Genomic DNA, 24,420 nt, shown 5'->3' on the forward strand with positions numbered 1-24,420 from the left:
ATAAGGGGGAAAAAATTCTTCAAAGAATTGACCTTACCTAAGCAGTGGCTGGAGCTCTAATTGCCATTCTGGACGATGAGGTAACTATGAGAACAGAGGCCCCGCACGGAAGGGCACACCCGGAGGAATTCGGGGACCCTGCCAGGCTAGAGCACTTACGACCCCGGCCACCGTCATTTCCCTGTAAGTCTCAGCCAAATGGAGTCCTCACACAGTGAGTGTAACAGCCCTCAGTGACACAGAGGAGGACCAGGGCCCCTCCCGCGCTTCCTTATCTGAATCTGAAACAGACTTCTTAGCAGGGATCTGCTCAAAACCCTATTTTTGTGATACCTGGCCCTTAAAATAAAAAAGATCAATCAATCGACTAATGAGCGTATTTTTAAAAGAGGCCATGGGTCGAGGCATGACAGAATTCCTGGAATTCAGCCAAGGACTTGGTGCTACAGAGGCTCTGAAGTTAAGGGGGACCAAGGCAGGACGCGGGCCGCCCTTCCGCATGTCTGAATTAAGTGTGGACCAAGGCAGGACGCGGGCCGCCCTTCCGCACGTCGGAAGTTAAGGGGGACCAAGGCAGGACGCGGGCCGCCCTTCCGCATGTCTGAATTAAGTGTGGACCAAGGCAGGACGCGGGCCGCCCTTCCGCACGTCGGAAGTTAAGGGGGACCAAGGCAGGACGCGGGCCGTCCTTCCGCACGTCAGAAGTTAAGGGGGACCAAGGCAGGACACGGGCCGTCCTTCCACATGTCAGAATTAAGTGTGGACCAAGGCAGGACACGGGCCGTCCTTCCGCATGTCGGAAGTTAAGGGGGACCAAGGCAGGACGCGGGCCGCCCTCCTGCCCGTCAGAAGTTAAGCATGGACCAAGGCAAGATGCGGGCCGCCCTTCCACATGTCTGAATTAAGCGTGGACCAAGGCAGGACGCGGGCCGTCCTTCCACATGTCTGAATTAAGCGTGGACCAAGGCAGGACGCGGGCCGTCCTTCCACATGTCTGAATTAAGCGTGGACCAAAGCAGGACTCGGGCCGCCCTCCTGCCCGTCGGAAGTTAAGGGGGACCAAGGCAGGACGCGGGCCGTCCTTCCACATGTCTGAATTAAGCGTGGACCAAGGCAGGACGCGGGCCGTCCTTCCACATGTCTGAATTAAGCGTGGACCAAAGCAGGACTCGGGCCGCCCTCCTGCCCGTCGGAAGTTAAGGGGGACCAAGGCAGGACGCGGGCCGTCCTTCCACATGTCTGAAGTTAAGGGGGACCAAGGCAGGACGCGGGCCATCCTTCCACATGTCTGAAGTTAAGGGGGACCAAGGCAGGACGCGGGCCATCCTTCCACATGTCTGAAGTTAAGGGGGACCAAGGCAGGACGCGGGCCGCCCTCTGCACAGGCGTTTCAGACCCCGCAGTGCTCCTCGCCGCCGTTCACGCTGACCTCAAAGACCAGAACGCAGCTCCGCAGGCAGTGGGGTGGCTGACGCCCCAGCAAGCTGACTGGCCTGAAGAGCGGGTCACTGTCTGGGTGGGCCTCTCACTTCCACGGCTTGTGCAAAGCTTCCATTCGCACATTCTTCGGAGATTTTTGAGAATAGCTCCCTACATGAGCAGGCTCGCTCACCACCTCATTTCTTAAGTTTCTCTTGTAGAAGAATCCCAATCTATTTAACATGACTGGAGCTGCAGGATTCTACCCGTGCTCCCGGCAAGGAGGGCGAAGGAGCATCAGGAGGAGAGAATCCAGTAACTGCAGAGCATCTGATCCCGCCGACATGCCTCTGCAGGACCCCCCCCCCATCCTCCCTTCTCCCCTCTCCCCCCTTTCTCTCCCTTAAATTTGATTATGAAGACACATTAGAAGCTTCCTGCTGTGTACTGGGAGGGATGAGAGAAGCAGCCGCAGCCAGGGGCTCCTGTGAAAATGCAGCCAGGCTGAGCAGAGACAGGGAGGGCGGCACCAGCCCCCGGGACCCCAAGGGGCCTGGCGCCTGGGGCTGGAGGTCAGAGGAGAGCCTACAGGAGGCAGCACGTGGCCTGGCTCAGAAAAATGGAAGAAAAAGGAAAACGGATTCGGGAGACAGCAAAGCAGAAGGGGAAACACTGGGCAGTTTCATGGCTCCCCTCTCCCCCGCCAACAGGAGTCAAGCAAGGTTAAGTCCGAGCTCGCAGTCCGTCTCTGCGCCCCCCACTGAGCAGAACTTGCTCTGCTGGCAGAGAAGCAAGGGAAACGGGCGAGAGAAGGGAGTGAGGCCGGAGGAGGGGCGGGCGCCTTCCAACAACAGCAGCCTGCTGTCCACAGATGGACAGTGCACACAGAGAGCCCTGCCCAGGAGCTGAGGATGCCTCCACAGCGCAACTGGCCCCAAACCCCGCCCTCCCAGAGGTGGCGCCTGCCAGGGAGCGACACTGACGGCAGCAGACAGAAATGCTACAGCCTGGCAGAGGCAGGAGGTGCTGTGGAGCAGAGGGAGCAGACAGAACACATCGAGCCACAGCAAGTGCCGCAGCCGGGCTCTGGGCGGACGGACACTAGGCAGGTTCAGAAATCGAACAGGCAAGACGGCAGAAAGCGGGTCTTAAGGATAAAGACCCTGGATTAGCCCAAGGGCTGGGAGTGCAGAGGAAGGGGTGAACCCAGAAGCTGAAAGGAATGGGTCCTCCCTGGTTCCAGATCCCTGAAGGTCGCCCTGTTCAAGGCGTTTCTGTTGTCGGCAAAATGGCAGACCCTTGAGGCTTTCCCCACTGAAGTGACTGTGTAGAAAGGCTGACCCGTTTCAGGAGTGGTCTCAGGTGGGAATGCACACAGGCACACAGGCCTGACCGCACCATGCACACAGGCACACACGCCTGACCACACCATGCACACAGGCCTTGACTGCACCATGCACACAGGTACACACGCCTGACCACACCATGCACACAGGCCTTGACTGCACCATGCACACAGGTACACACGCCTGACCGCACCATGCACACAGGCCTAGACTGCACCATGCACACAGGTACACAGGCCTGACCGCACCATGCACACAGGTACACGTGCCTGACCGCACCATGCACACAGGTACACAGGCCTGAAGGCATCACGCACACAGGTACACACGCCTGACTGCACCACGCACACAGGCCTGACCGCACCACGCACACAGGTACACAGGCCTGACCGCATCACGCATGCAGGTACATAGGCCTGACCGCAGCACTCATCACGAAAATCCTTCCAAACCACCTCTCTACTGGCATAAAGCAGACGCAGGAGCCTCATGTCTGCCCCGTGGAACCTGCACGAATGTTAAAATCTCTCGCCTGTCGCTGGCTTGTGATCTTGGCCCCAAGAGACGGCGCCAAGCAAAGGCCATGGGTCCAGAGGGTGCAGGCCACACGAGGAAGGGCTCACGGAGCCGCAGAACTCCCACACACATCTCTACAGCGGGAGAAAACACTGGTAACGATCAGCTCTGTTCATCCCAGCTAAGAGAAACAAACCTTGAAAATGGCATGAGGGGCCAGTGCTGTAGCGTAGCAGGTAAAGCTACTGCCTGCAGTGCCAGCCTCTCGTATGGGCGCCAGCTCGAGTCCCAGCTGCTCCACTTTCAAGCTACCTCCCTGCGATGGCCTGGGAAAGCAGCAAAGGAGGGTCCGATCCTGGGGTACCTGCAGAAGAAGCTGCTGGCTCCTGGCTTCGGATCGGCTCAGCTCTGGCCGTTGCAGCCATCTGGGAGGTGAACCAGAGGATGGAAGACCTCTCTCTCTCTCTCTGGCCCTACCTCTCTCTGTAACTCTGTCTTTCAAATAAATAAAAAATAAATAAATCTAAAAAAAAAAAAAAAAAAAGAAAGAAAGAAAGAAAGAAAAAATGTGTGCTCCAATTCAGCAGCGCCCTGACCGCAGAGACGGCAGTGGACGGCCAGCAGCTGCTGCCCTGACCTGCAGTGCACTCACGACAGCGCTGCTGGCCTGGCAGGGAAGGCAGGGCCTGCCAGGCAGTGATTTGAAGATCTTTATTTATTTGATGTAGATTTACAGACAGTGAGAGGGACAGAGAGAGAGGGGTCTTCCATCTGCTGGTTCACTCCCCAAATGGTCGCAACGGCCAGAGCTGAGCTGATCCAAAGCCAGGAGCCAGGAGCTTCTTCCAGGTCTCCCATATGAGTGCAGGGGCCCAAGCATTTGGGCCATCCTGTGCTGCTTTTGCAGGCCACAGCAGAGAGCCAGATTGGAAGAGGAGGAGCCAAGACGAACTGGCGCCTATAGGGGATGCTGGCGCCGCAGGCAGAGGATTAGCCGACTGCGCCACAGCACTGGCCCCTGAACTGCATTCCTTTAAAAAAAAAAAAAGTATTTATTTGAGAGGTAGAGTTATGGGGGGTGGGGGTGGGAAGGGAGGTCTTCCGTCTGCTGGTTCATTCCCCAAATGGCTGCAATGGCCAGAGCTGAGCCGATCTAGCTGAGCCGATCCAAAGCCAGGAGCCAGGAGCTTCCTCCAGGGGCCCGTGCACTTGGCCCATCTTCTGCTGCTTTCTGAGGCCACAGCAGAGAGAGGCACTGGAAAAGGAGCACCGAGACGTGAACCAGTGCCCATATGGTGCGTCGGCGCCAAAGGTGGCAGGCTGACCCACTTGCAACAGCACCGGCCCCTGCCCTGCATTGCCTCAGACGCTTCTCTTGGTTTTGGCTTCTTGGGTGCTGCGCTGCCTGGCACCCACGACAGGGCCGCGTCGTGCTGCGTTTGCTCAGAGGCTGAGGCGCAGCATACACCTGATGAGCACCTGTTGAATGAAGGTGTGTATGCGCTAACGCCATTTTCCCTCTTAAGATTGGAGTTCTTTGCTAGCAGGAAGTACTTCTTACTTTTCTACCCGTAGCAACTAGCAAAGTGCCCACATTCACTGAACCAGGTGGGCTCGCTTCCGTCCTCGGCCCCGCCTGCCCCTCTCTGACCAGTGTCGTGATTAGACTCAGCACAGCCACACACTCGGCAGTCAGGCCAGGGCTTCTGATCTGAGTGGTCTGTCCACTCCTCTTCTCATCCCCGTCTTCTGATCTGAGTGGTCTGTCCACTCCTCTTCTCATCCCCGTCTTCTGATCTGAGTGGTCTGTCCACTCCTCTTCTCATCCCCGTCTTCTGATGTGAGTGGTCTGTCCACACCTCTTCTCATCCCCATCTTCTGATCTGAGTGGTCTGTCCACTCCTCTTCTCATCCCCGTCTTCTGATCTGAGTGGTCTGTCCACTCCTCTTCTCATCCCCATCTTCTGATGTGAGTGGTCTGTCCACTCCTCTTCTCATCCCCGTCTTCTGATGTGAGTGGTCTGTCCACTCCTCTTCTCATCCCCGTCTTCTGATCTGAGTGGTCTGTCCACTCCTCTTCTCATCCCCGTCTTCTGATCTGAGTGGTCTGTCCACTCCTCTTCTCATCCCCGTCTTCTGATGTGAGTGGTCTGTCCACTCCTCTTCTCATCCCCGTCTTCTGATGTGAGTGGTCTGTCCACTCCTCTTCTCATCCCCGTCTTCTGATCTGAGTGGTCTGTCCACTCCTCTTCTCATCCCCATCTTCTGATCTGAGTGGTCTGTCCACTCCTCTTCTCATCCCCATCTTCTGATGTGAGTGGTCTGTCCACTCCTCTTCTCATCCCCATCTTCTGATCTGAGTGGTCTGTCCACTCCTCTTCTCATCCCCATCTTCTGATCTGAGTGGTCTGTCCACTCCTCTTCTCATCCCCATCTTCTGATCTGAGTGGTCTGTCCACTCCTCTTCTCATCCCCGTCTTCTGATCTGAGTGGTCTGTCCACTCCTCTTCTCATCCCCATCTCTGGGGCCCCGGCAGGCCAGATGAAGGGGAGGGAGCAACAGTCTTCCCACCCTCCAAGCAGGGAGGCACAGAGAACCATGGAAATGGCTTACTTTGGCAACTGCACAGGAGGCCATTTCTTAGGAAGTACCAACTGGCAGACTCTGGGATTGCACTTGAAAGCCACAGAGCATACACCTCTTCCCCGAGGGTCTCCCCACAGCCACAAGCCCACCAGGGGGCTGAGGGGAATTGCGATGGTCGAGGGTGCTCAGGTGCAAATGAGCTGGGAAGAGGGGTGATGGATGGTTTGGGGGTTGGTGGGAAAAAGCTATTCCTCCCAGCTCGTTATTTCTCTCTTGTAGAAAACCAAGAGAGATAAATAAAGTCTTGCACAAGCAAGACGTCTTCCTTAGATCCCAGTAAGATTTTCTGAAAGTTCTTGATATTTTATACCATTTTCAAAGGAGAAATTTCTAAAAGGAAACAAGGATGTGACGCCAGTAATTAGGCAGTGCGTTCAATTAGCTTCTAACACCTCTCGCTCTCCCCAGGAAGCACCTCAGGCTTTGATGTGCAGCAGCCGAGACCACTTCATCAGAACATGGGGGGACAGCAGCCTGCAGACCCCGGGCAGGGGCAGGACGTGGGGGGACAGCAGCCTGCAGACCCCGGGCAGGGGCAGGACGTGGGGGGACACCAGCCTGCCGAGACCCCGGGCAGGGGCAGGACGTGAGGGGACAGCAGCCTGCAGAGACCCCGGGCAGGGGCAGGACGTGGGGGGACAGCAGCCTGCAGAGACCCTGGGCAGGGGCAGGACGTGGGGGGACACCAGCCTGCACAGGCCCCGGGCAGGGGCAGGATGTGGGGGGACAGCAGCCTGCAGAGACCCCGGGCAGGGGCAGGACATGGGGGACAGCAGCCTGCAGAGACCCTGGGCAGGGGCAGGACATGGGGGACAGCAGCCTGCAGAGACCCTGGGCAGACACAGCAGGGCCACTCACCCTCAGTCCACAGAGGCAGAAACAGATAACTTCGTTGCCTTGCAATTTCAGTAGTTTTCTTTCAAATATTTTAATTGATAGAGAAAAAGCAGGAAGAAAAGAGAGAGAAATAGGAAAAAGTACAGACAGGAAAAAAAAAAACCTAGCTCTAAACAACTCAGGGGAAAAACCACAATTTTGTGCCTTTTGAAGAATAATGCAGATGAAAACCTTATCCACATTCTTCTTTTTCTTTCTTTCCTTTTTTTTTTTTTTTTTTTTTTTTTGACAAGCAGAGTGGACAGTGAGAGAGAGAGAGAGAGAGAGAGAGAAAGGTCTTCCTTTTTTTTTTTTTTGCCGTTGGTTCACCCTCCAATGGCCGCCGCAGCCGGCACACCGCGCTGATCCGATGGCAGGAGCCAGGTACTTCTCCTGGTCTCCCATGGGATGCAGGGCCCACACACTTGGGCCATCCTCCACTGCACTCCCTGGCCACAGCAGAGAGCTGGCCTGGAAGAGGGGCAACCGGGACAGAATCCGGCGCCCTGACCAGGACTAGAACCCCGTGTGCCGGCGCCGCAAGGCGGAGGATTAGCCTAGTGAGCTGCGGCGCCGGCCCTTATCCACATTCTGGACATAAAACATATAAAAGCCATTTCACCTTGGAAGAAAAACTCCAGGTCCTCTGAAGCAAAGGAACCCTGGGACTGTGTGTCACGCACAGCAGGGAGCAGCCCACACCACCGCGGACAGCGACACCGACCACTGAGCTCCCCCAGCTGAGAGCGGCACCCCCCAGCCTCACGGGGACAAGAGTTCTGCCGCCGCTGCAGGTGCACTCAGGACAGTGGCTAGGAGTGGGGGAGCTCGGGAATGGGGTGGGTGGGGGGGGACATCAGCTCAGGGTCCCCAAAAGGTGAAACCAGAGCTGGAGCGAAAAACCAGTACCGGGCATGCGGACGACGGTCTCAGGTTTCACTTCTGCTGTGCAGAATGGGAACAACAGAACCACACTAGACGTGCTGGTGCTGGGGCTCACCGAGGGCAGACAGCCTGGCACGCCCTCTCAGAAGCCAGGGAGCCAGGCCCCGGGGAGCTCACTCTCCGCAGGATGCTACAGGCAGGGGTGCAGCCTGCAGGGGGCGCCCCCCGCAGACACTGCCCCTGCCCCAGCCACCTGCTCCCACTCCACTCCCAGGAAGGCCTCCAGGCACAGCCCTGGAAGGAGTCCCACATAAGGGCCCTCCCACCTGGGCCTGCCCTCTGTTGTCATCAGGGAACAGACACACCTTGGACTCAGCAGCCACGATCAACCCCGACACTGACGTGGCACGGCGCTACACAGCACACAAGTTCAGGGAGACAGTGCAAGAGCCGCGGTCCACACGTGCACACACATAGGACCAACCCACAGAAGAGGGGCGACATGGCCCAGCCGGCACAGTGTCCTTGGGAAGACACAGGGCCGTGATCGGGGCAGGGCCAGACGTGGTTCTGAAGGTGCGAGCCCCCTGGACTTGTCAGGCCTGCTATGGGTGAAGTGGTTTCTAGGATCAGCACTTGAGCCGCACACATCTGCTCCTACAAGACAAATGTGCACGTGCCTGGGTCCCACTGCATCCCTGCTCCATCACAGCACGAGCGCTACGTGAGGCAAGAGGAAGTCGGGGAACCAGACCCCCCAGTATTCATGTACTCAAGTCCCCAGAGCACCTGTGGAAACTGTCAACAGGACTGCTCTGCAGACTGCCTGACTGCACCGAGAAACCGACGACGTCTGTCGTTTTTGTCAGCTTAGGGCTGCCTGCAAGACAACACCGAAACATGCACTCCCCGACCTGCAGTCACACGCCCACACAGTGGCCAACACCTGCGGCAGGGTGAGCAGATGCTGGCGCAGCCACGCAACCAGACGGCTCAGCAGTCAAAGGCAGCCAGCCACCGGCACACACAAGACGGACGGGTCCCCCAACACTCCGCAGAGCGAAAGCAGCCAGCGTGCGATCATCGGTGTACGACCACAAACAAAGACAAAACGGCCCTACGACGACGACAGAAGGCGGAAGATGGTTGCCCTCAGCCAGGAAGAGCCGACAGGAAAAGGGCGAGAGAATTCAAGGGATCAAAACGTTCCCTATCTTGCTCCGAGTAGTGATTAAACAAGACTACGCCACTGTCAAAACTCATCAAGCGAAATCCTTAAGATCTGTGCGCTTTGCTGCATGTAAATGACATCTAAAAATTGCCGGGAAAAAGGCTCGTAGAATAGCATATTAAATAAAAGGGAAGAGAGGATGCTCTTTGAGAGATTTAAGAAGACATGAAACACGTAAAGCTGAGAACAGAGCAGACTCTGGTGCCCCTCTAGATCTGTTGTTTTGACTGTGGATTTGCGAGCCCAATTAGCAGGGCTAAGGATCGCTGCTGGTGCCTACCGGGCAAGCGCGGTGAGACTGGGGCAGGCAGTGCGTCGCAGCAGGTTAAGCCGCCGTCCCACCTCAGAGCACCAGTTCAAGTCCTGGCTACTCCACTTCTGCTCCAGCTCCCTACTAACGTGCCCGGGAAGCAGCAGGCGATGCCTGAAGGGCTCTCAGTTCCTGTTGCACAGCGGGGAGGCCCAGATGGAGCTCCTGTCTGTTGGCTTCAGCTTGGCCCAGCCCCGGCTGTTGGGGCCATTCGGGGAGTGAAGCAGCAGATGGAAGATATCTCCCCACTCCGCTTCTCCCACCTTGCCTTTCAAATCAATGCATACTTTCTTCTTTAAGGTGCAGCTATAATCCTGTAAAACAGATGCCGCTTTCCCACAGGACCTAAGATGCTGAGGATTGTGAGTGACGTCTTCTTCTGGTCACTGAGAGAAGACACTGCCCACTCGATGGTGACGCGTGCTCTCCTCCCTGGACTCGTCGGCTGTTCCTTAGTTTTGAAAGAGCTGCTATAGAGTATTCAAATATGTCTATCATTTTTCATGATTACCTTTACATAAGAAGTAATAAGCAACAGAGATCAGTACTGCTCCTCGGGGCCAGCGCCGTGCCACAGCAGGGTAGTCTTCCGCCTGCAGTGCCGGCATCCCACATGGGCACCGGTTCTAGTCCCGGCTGCTCCTCTTCCCATCCAGCTCTCTGCTGTGGCCTGGGAAAGCAGCAGAAGATGGCCCAAGTGCTTGGTCACCTGCACCCCCTGGGAGACCAGGAAGAAGCACCTGGCTCCTGGCTCCTGGCTCCAGATCGACGATGCTCTGAGCACTGTGGCCATTTGGGGAGTGAACCAACGGAAAGAAGACCTTTCTCTCTATCTATCTCACTGTCTGTAACTCTACCTTGTGGGGAGCAACTGGGACTAGACTAAGTTACTGGAATTAAGACTTATTCTATGCATCTGCTCTCCCACAATATGGCGCTGGGAGAGGAGTAAACAACTTTTACACAGCTGCCTCCAGTTCGACCTATAACCTGCAGGAGCTGATCCTGCTCCTGATTGGAGGAGAGCAGCGTACTCGGCGTGTGGGTAGCAGAGTTGGGATTGGTGGAAGAGGACTATCGAGGAGAGAGACAACATGCACCAGGAACATCTAAGGGGAACATCCGAATAACATCTGAGCAGCCCCCGAGAGAGCCGGCCGGCGGTGTGCCGCTCCCCCGCGGAAGTGGGGAAAGTGGCAGGGGGAGCCGCCCTTCCACAGAGGTGGAGGGACAGCAGCCAACCCAGGAAGAACCAGCAGCAAACCCGGGAAGGGCCGAGCAGACAAAAGAACAGCGCAGGGTCCAGTGTCGTTCCTCCGTGAAGAGGGGGAGCGACACTACCTGTCAAAAATTTATCTATCTAAATAAATAAATAAATAAATAAATAAATAAATAAATAAAACTGCTGCTCTACATGATCAGGGGCTCTCCCAGTCCAATTTCCCCTCTCAGAACCACCGACGGCTACAATCTCACCTGCTGTCCTCTATGTGTGAGTGGGTATGTGATGTGTCTTCGAGGTGTGCGTGAGTGGGTGTGTGGTGTCTACATGGTGTCCTCCAAGATGAGCATGAGTGGGTGTGTGACGTGTCTTCAAGGGGTGTGTGAGTGGGTGTGTGACATGTCTTCAAGGGGTGTGTGAGTGGGTGTGTGACGTCTCTTCAAGGGGTGCGTGAGTGGGTGTGTGACGTGTCTTCAAGGGGTGTGTGAGTGGGTGTGTGATGTCTCTTCATGGGGTGCTCCAAGATGGCCCTGGGGGCCTCTTCCAGGACATAGCACCCCTCTCAGGATGCCACGCCACCACTGGCACTCCACCACAGGACTCAGACTCCTCGGGGTGGGCACTGTGTTGCAATGGGTGAAGCCACCACTCGTGACACCGGCATCCCATGTCACAGTGCCCATGTGAGTCCCACTACTCCACTTCCAAACCAGTTTCCTGCTAATGCACCTGGGGAAGTGGCAGGGGACAGCCCAAGGGAGGCCATGTGGGAGACCCGGATGGAGTTCCTGGCTCCTGACTTCAGTCTGGCCCAGTCATCTGGGTAGTGAACCAGCAGATAAAAGATCTTTCTTCCTCTTTCTGTTTCTCTCTTTCTCACTCTCATTCACGCTCTCTCTCCCTCGCTGTGACCTTCTGTACTATGCAGAACACAAGACTCAGACCCCCTGTTGGGTGGGCCTGTGGCCAGCTGAACGGCACCCAGTGTACAGCTGCATTGAGGCCAGCATGCGGACCACTCACACTTTCAGAGGGAACGTGAGTATTGGGGCCAAGAGCCAAGGTGTCCCAAAGAAGAGGCAAGTGGACACTTTGACCAGAGACCTGGACGGATGGAGAATCCTCGAGAAACGATGGACAAGCACACCAGGATCGAGTTTGGTGGTGGGTGCGCAGCAGACAGGACAAAGACTGTGGTGAGGCAGGTCAGCACGAAGTCGTCCCGACAGAAGCGGAGAGGGAAAGCTCCAAGCAGAGCCTAACCTGGATCTCAGCAGAGACGCTGAAAAGCACTCCAACTGGAGCCCCGGAAGGAGAGGAGAGGCGGAGCTGTGCAGAACCAGTGTCCAGTGACGTAATCGAAATCACCAAACAGGGGCCAGTGCTGTGGTGCAGTGGGTAAAGCCACTGCCTGCAGTGCCAGCATCCCACATGGGTACTGGTTCAAGTCCCAGCTGCTCCACTTTCCATCCAGTCCTCTGCCCAAGTCCTTGGGCACCTGCACCCATGTGGGAGACCCAGAAGAAACTCCTGGTTCCTGGCTCCAGATCGGCCCAGCTCTAGCCATTGCAGCCATTTGGGAAGTGAACCAGCAGATGGAAGACCTCTCTCTCTCTCTCTCTCTTTCTCTCTTTCTTTCTCTCTCTCTCTCTCCCTCCCTCCCTCCCTCCCTCTCTGTAACTCTACCACCCACAGGCCGAAGCAGCACCATAAAAGGTAAACAGGAAGACCGTCACTTCCGAGAACACCCCAGTAAAATGGTGCAAGCCAAAGGAAAGCTTTTCCAGCCAGCCAGGAGGGAGGCAAAAGGCAGGGCACAGCCAAGGTCCCCTCTGAGACTTCCAGCAGGAAAAACCGCCGCCTGTGGAGCAGGCATCCCGTACGGCGCCAGTGAGAGTCCCAGCTGCTCCACTTCCGGTCCACCCGCGTGGGAGACCTGGAAGAAGCTCCTGGCTCCTGGCTTCGGATCGGCGCAGCTCCAGCTGTTGGGGCCATTTGGGGAGTGAACCAGCGGATGGAAGACCTCTCTCTCTCTCTCTCTCTTTCTCTCTTTTTCTGCCTCTGCCTCTCTATAACCCTGCCTTTCAAATTAATAAATTAAAAAAAAAAAAAAAAGACTTATAGAAGCTTGAAGGAGAAAATACTTCCCAACTGAGAGGTGTGTGTTTATATGGAATTCTATACTCAGCAAAAATAGTCTCCAAGAATTAAATAGAGGGTCTAGTGTTGTGGTGCAGTGGGGAAAGCTGCCACCTGCCACACAGCGTCCATGGGCAATGGCTGAGTCCCAGCTGCTCCACTTCCAATCCAGCTCCCTGCTGATGGCCTGGGAAAGCAGAGGAGGACGGCTCAAGTACTTAGACCCCTGCCATCCATGTGGGAGATCTGGATGAAGCACCTGACTCCTGGCTTTGGCCTGGCTTAGCCCAGCCATTGCAGCCACTTAGGGAGTGAACCAGCAGATGGAAGACCTCTTTATATGTACATATAACTCTGACTTTCAAATAAATAAACAAGTCTTTTTTAAAAAAATTAAATTCAGACAAAGAGATACTAAGTCAATTTGTTGGGGCAGCTTCCCACAAAAAGTAACAAGCTTTGCAGGCTGAAGGAGGAGGAGGGAATACAGAGAAGTCTGAATAACACTGTCTCCCGGGGCTTAAAACACCTGCAGAGCCACAGCGCACGACAGTGACGCCACCAGGGGGAGGGTGAGTGCCGCGGTACCATGTTCCAGGACTCCTGCGATGTCGGGAAAGTGGGACAGCGCATGTGCCCCACCACTAACAAATCCAGAGCTTAAATACACTCAAACGTTGACAGAAAGAGAAGAGAAAAGGGAAAAATTTTAAAGTTGATTCATAATGTCAAGAAAGAAGAAAAAGTAAAGAGCAAATGAGACAAAAATCCAGTGACTAGCAAGCAGGGTGGCAGCTTTAAACACAGACAGATCAAGCGTCACACTCACTGTAAAATACTCGGGCTGGGGCAGCCCTCTACCCAGCGAGAGCTCAGGGAGCCCGCCTCTAGGGAGCCCCTCTGGGCATCGCCGTTCCTGGCTACACCTCCAGACGGGCCGGCTGCAGTGAGAGTGGCGGCCAGACAGACCCAGCCCAGGCTGCCCCAGTAAATGGAGAGCCCCATTGCTGCTCCCTGTACATCCTCTGCACACTCACTGAGTGCTCTGAGATGTGAAAAAGCAAGTCAGCCAGCTGTCCCGGCCACCAAAAACCAACACTTAGACCAAGACAGGAGTCTAGGAAACACAGCAGGACAAGTCACAGAGCTTCAAGACATGGGTTCCCTCTCCCTGCCCAGACATGCTCCTGCCACCCACACCCTCTCCAGTCCTACTCAGGTCCACCAGCCCGAACAAGGGCCTGAGGCAGGCCTACTCAAATCTAACACAGCCGCCACTCAGACACTCCCTTTCTCTCTTACCAACTGAACAAATAAAAACACATTCAAATTAAAACAAGCAACTACAGAGCTGCAAAAAGAATGGGACTTCTTTAAAAAAAAAAAAAAAAAAAAAAAAGATTTCCAGCGCCGGCCGAGACGACCATTGGAGGGTGAACCAACGGCAAAAAGGAAGACCTTTCTCTCTGTCTCTCTCTCTCACTGTCCACTCTGCCTGTCAAAAAAAAAATTAAAATAAAAAAGATTTATTTATTTGTTTGTTTGTTTAAAAGGCAGAGTTACAGACAAGTAGAGGCAGAGAGAGAGGTCTTCCAACCACTGGTTCATTTCCCAGGTTCACTTCCACAATGGCCAGAGCTGCATCGATCCAAAGCCAGGAGCCAGGAGTTTATTCCGAATCTCCCACATGGGTGCAGGGCCCAAGGACTCGAGCCATCTTCTGCTGCTTTCCCAGGCCACAGCAGAGAGCTGGATGGGAAGAGGAGCAGCCGGGACTTGAACTGGCACCCATATGGGATGCCAACACTGCAGACCTGGGCTTTAACCCGCTGCACCACAGTACTGGGCCCAGAAGTGAGTCTTAATTTTGATTTTGTGTACCTTCAAAGTTTGAAACCTTCTGGAAGGGAAAGCAAGTAACATTCTTTCTTCTATGTATACTGATTTGATATTTTTATCTTTCCAGAGGTCACTTATTTCCTTAGAAAGCTATGTATCTCCCATGGGTTTTCTAATTTACTTTCAAAGTTTCATGAACACTCAGATTCTTTTGGTTTCCTCAAATCTTGAGTTAGTTCTCCTTGATTGTGCTCTCTCCTTAGATTTTATTGGAATTAGGCTAAAATTTTCATTTGTAAAACAAATAACTAAAACTCATACAAAAAGACAGCTTCCATTGAGGACATATTATATGGTCCAGGGCAACTTTACAAGACAACGAACAGCTCTTTAAAAGAAGAACTTCCTGGTACAAGCCACTTGCTTCAAGTCCCCCCGCGGGGGCCTCCCCCTTGCAGAAGCGCTCCACGGTCTGGCCGGTCACACGAGGCAGCTGGGCCAGTCTGGCTCTCTGCCCCCTTCCTCATGCTGCCTGCACCTTTGGGCGCACCTGATGGAAACACCTGTCCTCACTCACGCGGATACGGTGGTCTTGGCAGGCAGATTTCCCAGATTCCCTTGGTTCTGCCGTAGCTAGCTTTCTCCTGCTGCTGCAGCCCAAAGTGCAGTATGTGCAGCCATGCGCCTGGGTGGCTTGTGGCGTGGATTCCCTGGCCATGGGGGCTGACCACCTGAGCCTGGGGCCATGCTACCTGTTCTCGGGGACCTCTAACCACAGGCTCTCCTTTCCCTGGGTGGCACTTATCTATCCACCTCTTGATCTTGGCCATGCAGCCTGGCCACCCAGTAAACAAATACTGTCAGGGAAAAAGTTAACTTTGAAAATCACGCAAGTACTGTGGTGAGCAGGGAGCCAGAGCCAGGAGACCACCAGCACGTGCACTCCATGGGTGCAGGGAGGGTCTGGATCCTGAGGGGCCCTGGGGACTAGTCATCCAAGATGTGTCAAGAAACGACCACAACAGAAAGCCATACACGGTGAGGTGCAGAACCGAACTCCAGGGCAAGGCAACAATGACCTCAGGGTAGACAGGCCAGGCACCCAAGGCCCAAGCCCACAGCCACGGGGCACTGGGGTAGAAAGGTACCTCTGTCCACTGCTGAGCCCCCCGTCTACCCTGGGCCCGGACTTCACAGGGTCCCAGGGCTTGGACAGCCCTGCAGGCAGTGACCCTGACAGGAGCTCTCCTACCACACAATAAAGTGAGTGGACCAGTGCTCTGTGGAACCAAAACACACCTAACGCAAACACACAGGAATCACATGGAGCACTTATCAGTGTAGTCACAGACCTCTTAGTAAATTTTTATGAAACAAATCTAAGAAACAAAACACGATTTTAAGAATTACATGTTATGAGGCTCTCAGCTGACACTGAACATAATATTTGGGAAACAGTCCTCACAACAAAAATCATGCCTTAGTCAGCTTAAAAGCCTCCATTATGAACCAACAACTCCAACAAGAAACAACCCAGCTAAAACACAGGCAGGACTCAGACATTTCTCCTAAGCAAACAGACAGGAGGCTGGCCACAGCCTGCAGTGCTGGCATTCCATATGGACGCTGGTTCGAGTCCCAGCCACTCTACTTCCAATCCAGTGGACAGAAGATTCTCTCTTTCTCTGCCTCTGCTTTTCTCTCTCTCTCTCTGTAACTCTATCAGACAAACAAATAATTCTTTAAAAAAAAAAAAATAAAAATAAAGAAAAGGCCAGTCGATAAAGCATCTGCCCAGGAAGCATATGGGTGCCTGTTTAAGTCTGGCTGCTCCACTTCCAATCCAGCTCCATGCTAATGGCCTGGGAAAACAGCGGAAGATGGTCCAAGTCCTTGGGTCACTGCACCCAGGTGGGAGACCCAAATGAAGCTCCGGGCTCCTGGCTTCAGCCTGACCCAGCCCTGGCTGTTGCAGCCATTTGGAACAGTGAATCAGTGGATGGAAGATTCATTCATTCATTCATTCTCTCTCTCTTTCTCTCTCTCCTCCTTTCTCTGTAACTCTACCTTTCAAAGATATAAATACAATCTTAAAAAAAAAGAAAAGAAAAGAAATAAATAGACAAATGGCCAATAAGTTCATGAAAAGAATCAAAAGAGCAAGGAGATTCTACCCGCACCTACTAGGACAGCCACAATAACGGTAATTTCTAGAAAGAGAAAACAACAAATGTTGGCAAGGACATGGAACCTTCACACACTCCCAGCAGGGATGGAAAGACAGTACATCCACCATGGAACTCCTGCAGCGCCTGTAACGGTGAACACAGGGCTACCGCCTGGCACAGCAACTCACTCCCAGCACACACCGAGAGAGCCGGAGACCTAGGTCTAGACAAGAACTCACACCCGGTGCACACAGCAGCACGTTCAGGATAGCAAGCAGCTGCAGCCACCCAGACATCTCTCCGCAGAGCGTGCAGACTGACGATGGGGCACAGCCACACCGTGGGTTCCACTCAGTTCTAACGAGGGCTGGACTACTGGCACGTGCGGTGACACGGAGGGACCGGAAAGCATCATGCCAAGGGAAAGAGCCCAGGCACAAAAGGCTGCATGACCTGAGAGGCCATCTATACGAAGCATTCAGAGTAGGCTAGAGGCCGCAACTGGTGGCCACCAGGTCCTGGAGGAAGGGGCAGGGGCACTGACTGCCGATGGGGTGACCACAATATTCCGGAACTGCACGGGAGCAATGGTTTGCACAACCATGCTTCTAGAACATTCTAAAAGCCACTGGATTGTACATTTTAAATTGTGAATTTTATAAGAATTCCACATCATTTTTTAAATACCTACTAGTTGTCACACTAACAAACCCTTGACGTTCCAGGGGGAGCTGTGCAGAAGCCTTGGGGAGCCCACAAATTCGGCATGAACACCCCTGAGAAAGTCTCCCTGTAAAATGCCACCAGGCACCACAGAAACTTCTACGTGGCCGTCCCTGCTGACCTCCCTAGCCTGGCACTTGCCCACGTGGCTGCCTGCAAATTTAAACTCCCCTCGTGAGGTGGGCTCCTGCTCCACTCCCCCCAGCGTCCCACCCTCTGCTCTCCCCGCCGGAGCCAGCATTCCAGCCCTCACCCTGGCACCTGCACCCTGTATCACAGGCCCCGCGGTGCAGGTGAGACCTGTGAGTGCAGCTTCAGTCCTCAAGCTCACCCACAATTCATCACACACACAGACAACTCCCTGGCTACAGGGCCGGAGGTGGGGGGCGATGTCCTTGAAGTCTTGCTAACGACAGGGGCCGGACTCTCCTCTGCCAGGGCAAGGAGGCTGGGAGACTTGTCAGCAAGTGCCCCGGGCGAGGCCTGCACCAGGAAGGAAGTGACGGTCCTGGCACACGGGCACAAAGCCTCAGCTCCCCATCAACCCCACATGTGCACTGACGGTTACGTATCTCGGGAGTGGAAGGGCAAATCTCAACAGGGCCAGGAGCTTCTCACGGGGCCAAGTCTCACATGCCCACCCTGTCCCAGAGCAATGGCAGCAGGAGACAGCTCTGCCCGCAGGGGAGGCCAGGCCAGTCAGCACAGCAGGCGCCGGCCCACCCAGGCTCTGGGACCTGACCGGGCGAGGTGCGTCCCCGGGGCCTCCTGCCCAGGGACTGCTCAGAACAGCGTGGGCTGAGAACCAGGCTCTGCTAGGAGCCCCTCTGGCTGCCTCAGAGAGCAGGTGGCCCCCACAGGGCTGGCAGGCAGGGTGCCCGCCCAGGTCAGTCCTGACGGAGGGGCATCCTGAAGGGACACTCATCCTCCCCCCAGGCAAAAGCACTCCCTCCTCTTCCCCTCTGTTCACGGTGGCTGCTGTATTTCTGAGAGTGAACGCGCCACGCGGCTCAGCGCTAGTGACAGCGGGTGGAGTGAGGGTGAGGAGCCTGCAGCGGCTGCTCTCCGTGATCTGAGCTCACTCCCAGGAGCTTCCAGCCCCGCAGTCTCCGGGGACAGCGCGAGGGAAGTGTGTGGGCAGCGCTGACTAAGGAGCTGCCGGCTGAGCGCACGCAGCAGAGTCCTCCCCAAGCTGTACCCCGGAAAGCCGCCAGCAGGAAGCGACGGAGGGGGGCAGATGAAGCATGATTAAGGCCAAGGCAGAAACACAAAGGAGGTGACTGTCCCAGGTACGCTTCCTAACACGATGGGCAGGAAGTGGCTAAGCAAAGCGTCAACATGCAGCTACCCCAAGACAACCAGAGGCTGTCCCACCGCTGTGCAAATTTAATGAGCACAGCGTGCAGAGGGCTCCGCCGAGATCCTCATTACACAGCTGTGAGCCACCTTCACAATTCTGCCTTTGGCTGCGAGTCCTCGTTTACAACCGGCCACAGAAACACAAACAAGACGGATGAGGCCCAACCTCACGACCTCAGAGCAGGTGAACCAGGCGAGCAAAGTCAGGAGGAGGGAGGGCCAGCCCCAGGACGCGACAGGAACACATCGGGGCACTCCAGGGACTGGTGCCAATCGTGCTCACAGGGCCGTGGTCACCAGCTGAGCTGTCCTGGAAACTGCAGAGGCATGTCGTCACGTCACTGCCTCAGGCAGGAGCCTCTGTGGGGTCACTCCACTGGTCTACTCCACACGTGCCCCGGGGACACCGTCCTAAGCATGAAACGTCCTCCTTGATCATCAAAATCTGACTCTGAGAGTCTAAGGAGACACAACCCACTCACTCGAGGGTCCTCACTGCACCCCCAGGAAAAGTTCATTCCAAAACACCGGGGCGGGAGGCAGGTAGAGTTACCTGCAGTGACAGCTGATGTTCGAAGCCACCCGGGGCCCGTGCATCACAGACTATAACTGGATCAAGGAGAGGAGTCAGCGGGACCCAAGAACCTGCCCACAGCACTCTCCAAGGCCCAACCAGCCCCAGTGCTGAGCACTCCTACAGGGCCTGGCAGTTTGGTAGGTTAACATTGAGTGTGGCAGTCTGTCCTGCCCATGTGGCCACTGGACCCTCTCAAAGGTGGGCAGGCCCAGTAGTCAGCCCCATTTCAGGAAGGAGGTGATAAAGCCTCAACTCCAGCTATGCTAATCTCAACCCCCATGAAACACAGAATGACACATAAACATGGGGTTCTGCAAATAACACCCGCACCCTCCCCAAATCCAGAGGACAAAGCCGTGTGAATGTCCAAAGGAAAAGCGCAACGCCCACAGTTGGCCTTCTCAAGCCCCCTCCTCCCCAGACTCCCCCTTCTAGGTGTGAGGCAGAGCCGGCAGCTTCAGTTCACCAAGCAAGAAGGAACAGTGAAGCATCATAAACCCAAGTCCCCGCAGGCTCCCTGGGGATTCCGTGGCCGCTACGCAGGCCCGCAGGCCCGGCCTCCTTCAGCACACACAGGTGGTGAAGACAGGAACACGGCCCCACACAGACGCCCTGGCCCCTGGAGGCCATCTTCCTGCCCCTGCACTGCACACAGGCTGGACAAATGGGTTCAGACAGCGCCTCACACATCTGCAACCGCGGCAGTTTCATCCAATTTCTTAGTAAGCAGTAAGTGTTCTCAAATACGCTTATTCCTAATAGAGCAGCAGGGAGAACCCTCACCTGCAGCAGGGAGAACCCTCACCTGGGAAGGCGGCCTCCGGCCTGCGGAAGCACAGGACGGCAGAAACGGGCGATGCGTCCAGCCACGCTGCACCAGCCCCAGCTCCTAACCCACACGTTCTACTGAACTGCCAGAAACTCCGACTTGTTAGAAAGCCTTCACTCCCTGCTGCCAGCGTTAGAATCTCCACTCAGGGCCACCTGACTCGGGCGGGGACGGTGAGGCTGGCTGTGGCCTTCAGCTGACACGACATCCGGCACTTTCTCTTCAGCCCCCCACAGAGGAAGACTTGTGTACCGACAGGCAAGAAAGCGAAGTCCTAACTCTAATCAGAGAAATGGCTCACAGAGGCACACTGATCAGTTCTCCAGAGATGGGCTCAATCAGCCGGGCAAGGAAATACGGGCCGGGCAGCCAGCCTGGCAGCCCCCAGAGGAAACACGGCCGCTGTGGTTTCTCTAAATTCCTCCCTGAACCAGGGGCACCTTTATCAAAGCACTTGATCCTCAACAGGCAAGGCAGGGAGAGGCGGGAAGGCCCAACTGGGCACTGTGCAGCGGCAGGAGCTGCCAGCCTTCACGGCCCTGAGCTTGCGCTGCTGGTCAGTTTTCCGTGCGTCCTGGATGGGGGCGGCTGCTGAGGCAGTGGGCATTCCCTGGTCTGTTCCCACGCACGGCCGCGTGGAAGCATGCACCGAGTTCAGGAAGCATTAGTGACAATGTCCCTACCGCAAACCGGTCACCCCTGGTGGGCCTGGCAACAAGGACACAGAGAACGCAGAGGCCAGATCCGCAGCCTTCACAGCCAAGGTCTAGGAAACGTGATAACGCCCCACTGTCCACTGCAGAGGCACAGCAACCTGTCCCTTTAATCCTGCAGCCACTCCAGTGCCCGGAGACCGCGGTGAGGTGTGTGCTCAGCTCTGCAGTGTCTGAAAGACCCTCACCTACAGTGGGAACCAGGCACCTTGCACACACACATGTGAGCATGGTAACTGCCTCACGTTCGTGCAAACTCTGGAAGGCAGCATGAGATCTGCCAGAGACCACCGCTACAGTGCAAGGCCTCCTTCGCTCCCCTGGAACCCACGTGACATGGCAGACAGCAGAGACGTGCACAGTAGGCCACACACCCTGGACCTAACGCATCCAGAACAGCGGCAAACCAGCCACAGGTGTCCTGCGGCACCCCTACCTCATCCTATTTCAGTCCACCTAAGGTCTACAGCAGAGAACTGTACAGCTGCTTTAAAGATATATTTATTTAATTGAAAGTCAAGGTTAAGAGAGAGAGAGGGAAAGACACACACAAATATTGCATCCTCTGATTTACTCCCCAGACATCCGCAATGGCCAGCACTGGGGCAGGCCAAAGCCAGGAGCTTCTTCTGGGTCTCCCACCTGAGTGGCAGGGGCCCAAGGACTTGGGCCATCTCCTACTGCTTTTTCCAGCCATGAGCAGAGAGCTGGGTTGCAAGTAGAGCAGCCAGGACTTGAACTGATGCCCACATGGGATACTAGTGACACAGGTGGCAGCTTCAGCCGCGACACTTTAACATGCTTGAAACTGAAAGCTACAGCTGTGGCATTCAGAAGGAAAATACAGATTCCCAGTCGTGGCTTTGCTTCCTGAAGGTGGGCGGAAGCTCCCACCCCGTCTGCAAGACAGCTTCCTTCCAGGCTTGGCCCAGAGCCCACTGCAGAAAGCAACCGGACAGATGCCCACCTGCGCTGCTACACGGCTTCCTTCCCGAGCACCCTGCAGCCTTGACCCCGCCCTCCCAACGGCAGATCCGTCCTCAGAGCCCCACTGGGGGCCGGCATTGTGGCGTAGTGGGTAAAGCCACCGCCTGCAGTGCTGGCATCTGATACGGGCACTGGTTCGAGTCCCGGCTGCTCCACTTCCCATCCAGCTCTCTGCTGTGGCCTGGGAAAGCAGCGGGAGATGCCCAGGTCCTTGGGCCCTGCAGCCTCATGGAAGATGCACTGGCTCCTGGCTCAAGATCAGCGCAGCTCCGGCCATTACGGCCGTCGGGGGAGTGACCCAGCGGATGGAAGACCTCTCTGTCTCCCCCTCAGTAACTCTGCCTTCAAACAAATACGTAAATCTGTAGGGGAGAAAATAAAGAAGCCCACTGACTCGAAGGAGCTCTCCCAGACTGAGGCCCGCTCACGCAGACGGCTGCACCCGGCACAGCTAAGCTCCTGGGAAGGCCCCTTCTCCGCCTGTGTGCTTTCCCACACGTCACTTTCGGGCCTGCGCCACCCGCCTGTATATAAATGCTGCCTGCCTGGCATCACGCACCACAGGAGGGGTCAGCGCTCAGAAACGCAGAGCACAAACACAATAAATGCTACTTCAGATGATTCCATCAACGCCTGCCAGCACCAACCAGCTGATTTCTGTGCAGCAAACTAAAAGAAATCGCAAAGCTAGCCGTAAATCAACTCCTCGCACTCAGAAACAAATTACTAATCAGACCAAATGGAATAAGCACACAATAGCCAGAAATATTAAACATACGTATTCTAAGGGACTATTTTACGTAATAATTCTTTAATTAACACGGCCATGACTTGTTCTAGGAGGAACATGGCTGGCAGACCTGCATTTACCTGGTTACATTCGATTTTAAAACAAAGCAAAGAGCCAAAGTGCAGAGTGAAGCCAGGAGACGCCAGGAGCAGGAGGGGAGGCACCGCTTCAGCCTCCACACCGACGCCACCCACACCACACCCCGCGTCGGGCTCTGCCCCACTCTGCCTCCCCCGGCGGCTTCCACGTCCGTCTGCCTAAAAGGCACACTGCCGCGGAGCCTGTCTCCCACCCTGTATCCCGCAAACACACCCTCAAGAGGAAGGCTTCTCTGTTTTTATATAAACCATGGAGAGGCAACAAAGAGAAAAAAGCAAAGCCTTGAGGTGTCAATGCAAACAGCCGTTGAGAGACCGCATCCTAAAGAGTGCACACGCACTGACACCCGGGACACAAACGTCCCACACACCCGGTCACCTCAGGCAGCGGCGCGGAAGTCACCCAGGGCACCCTCAAAGGTGGCACAAATCCATCTCCGGCTACTCTAGAAACATGGACAACGTACGGGGGCCCTAAACTCCAGAGCACGTGCTACCTGATCCACACGCCAAAATCTCAGCCGGCCAGCGCCCCGTGATCACCACCATCACTTGTTTCCCCTGGGGAAGGGAAAAACTCACAGGGGGTGTGCAGGGAAGGCCCACCGCGTGACCCAACCCCTCCCCAGATCATTCCAGAATCCGCCCATCACACAATGCTGAACAGAGTGCCACCTCAAACAACACCCCAAATTCCTAATTTTTATTAAGTTCATTAAATCTTCAAACCAGTTAATGAAAAAGGTAAAAATAAGTAGGTCTATGAGTGGCCTACAAATAACTTAAGATCTTAAAGGCAATTTGGCACAGCTGTATTCTATGCCATTGTTCTTTAAAAAAAACACTGAGATATAAAATCAACAAAAGACACACTAATTGCTAGCCGCTCCCTGAAAACAACCTTACCTTGTGAATCAAAGAAGAGCAGGGACAGGTGTCACTTCTGAGTGCTGGGTGCTTTGTCCCAGCTGTCTGAAAGCTGAAGGCAGGGGACGAGCGCTAACTAGGGGAGGTTGCAGAAAGTCACCAGAAACATTTTCTGTGCAAAACTACAACCACGAGGCAAGAGCAACATGAAGCGTGCTTTCCCCTCCCCAAGAGGAGACGTTCGGGGTCCCACTCGAGCAGGCGGCTCGGCACCTGGCCCACAAGCGGTCGCTGCGCGGCGGCCGCAGGCGGAGCAGGCCCGCGAGGCACGAGCGCGGTCCTCACGTTCCAGGGGCCGAGGCCTTCGGAGAACTCGCGCTTGGATCCAGACCTGAAACCGAGGACGGAAGTCTCAGAAGCAAAGCTGGGAAGAGCAAATAACACACGCTTACCCGTGGCTGCCAGTTCTCATACTGCTTCTGCAAGTTTGCACCGATGGTTTCCAGGGCTTTCTGAGGACCCATGGACAGGGGATCTGGGGAGCAATGAGAAGGAAGCACGCTTTAGACACGATTCTTCCTGTGCGACCTCTGCTTCACAGAGCTCCTGCTGACCTCTGACTAAAGATGACACACAGGCCCGGGTTCACTGGTGGGAACTGCTAATGTGCCAGGTGCCTGCCTGCCTCCCGCCCGTTTCAGCGCCTGCATCTTCCTTGCACTGCGACTGGTTCCTGTGTCCCTCCAAGCCTCTGTGTGACAAGGCGTGGGGCTGAGCTTCCTCAAAGCAGGGGCGCCCTGCAGGGACCAGCACGTGGCCTGATTCCTCAAGTTCACGCGCAGGAGAAGGAAAGAAAAGGACTAAGAGATGATCGCTTAC

General features: G+C 55.3%; 1 protein-coding gene across 2 annotated transcripts in view; it reads right to left on the reverse strand.

The window, feature by feature from the left end:
- RPTOR (regulatory associated protein of MTOR complex 1) overlaps positions 1-24,420 on the reverse strand; it is a 342,816-nt gene that overhangs the window by 230,184 nt on the left and 88,212 nt on the right. Inside the window, exon 3 of one of the 2 annotated variants that reach the window (XM_070060172.1) lies at positions 23,994-24,076. In XM_070060172.1, coding sequence (XP_069916273.1) covers positions 23,994-24,076 — 83 coding nt within the window. Of the gene's footprint in view, positions 1-37; positions 188-23,993; positions 24,077-24,420 lie in introns of those variants that run through there. The other variant, XM_070060173.1, reaches the window with a different exon arrangement.

Source organism: Oryctolagus cuniculus, chromosome 17 (assembly GCF_964237555.1).
Source record: "Oryctolagus cuniculus chromosome 17, mOryCun1.1, whole genome shotgun sequence".
Classification (NCBI taxonomy): domain Eukaryota; kingdom Metazoa; phylum Chordata; class Mammalia; order Lagomorpha; family Leporidae; genus Oryctolagus; species Oryctolagus cuniculus.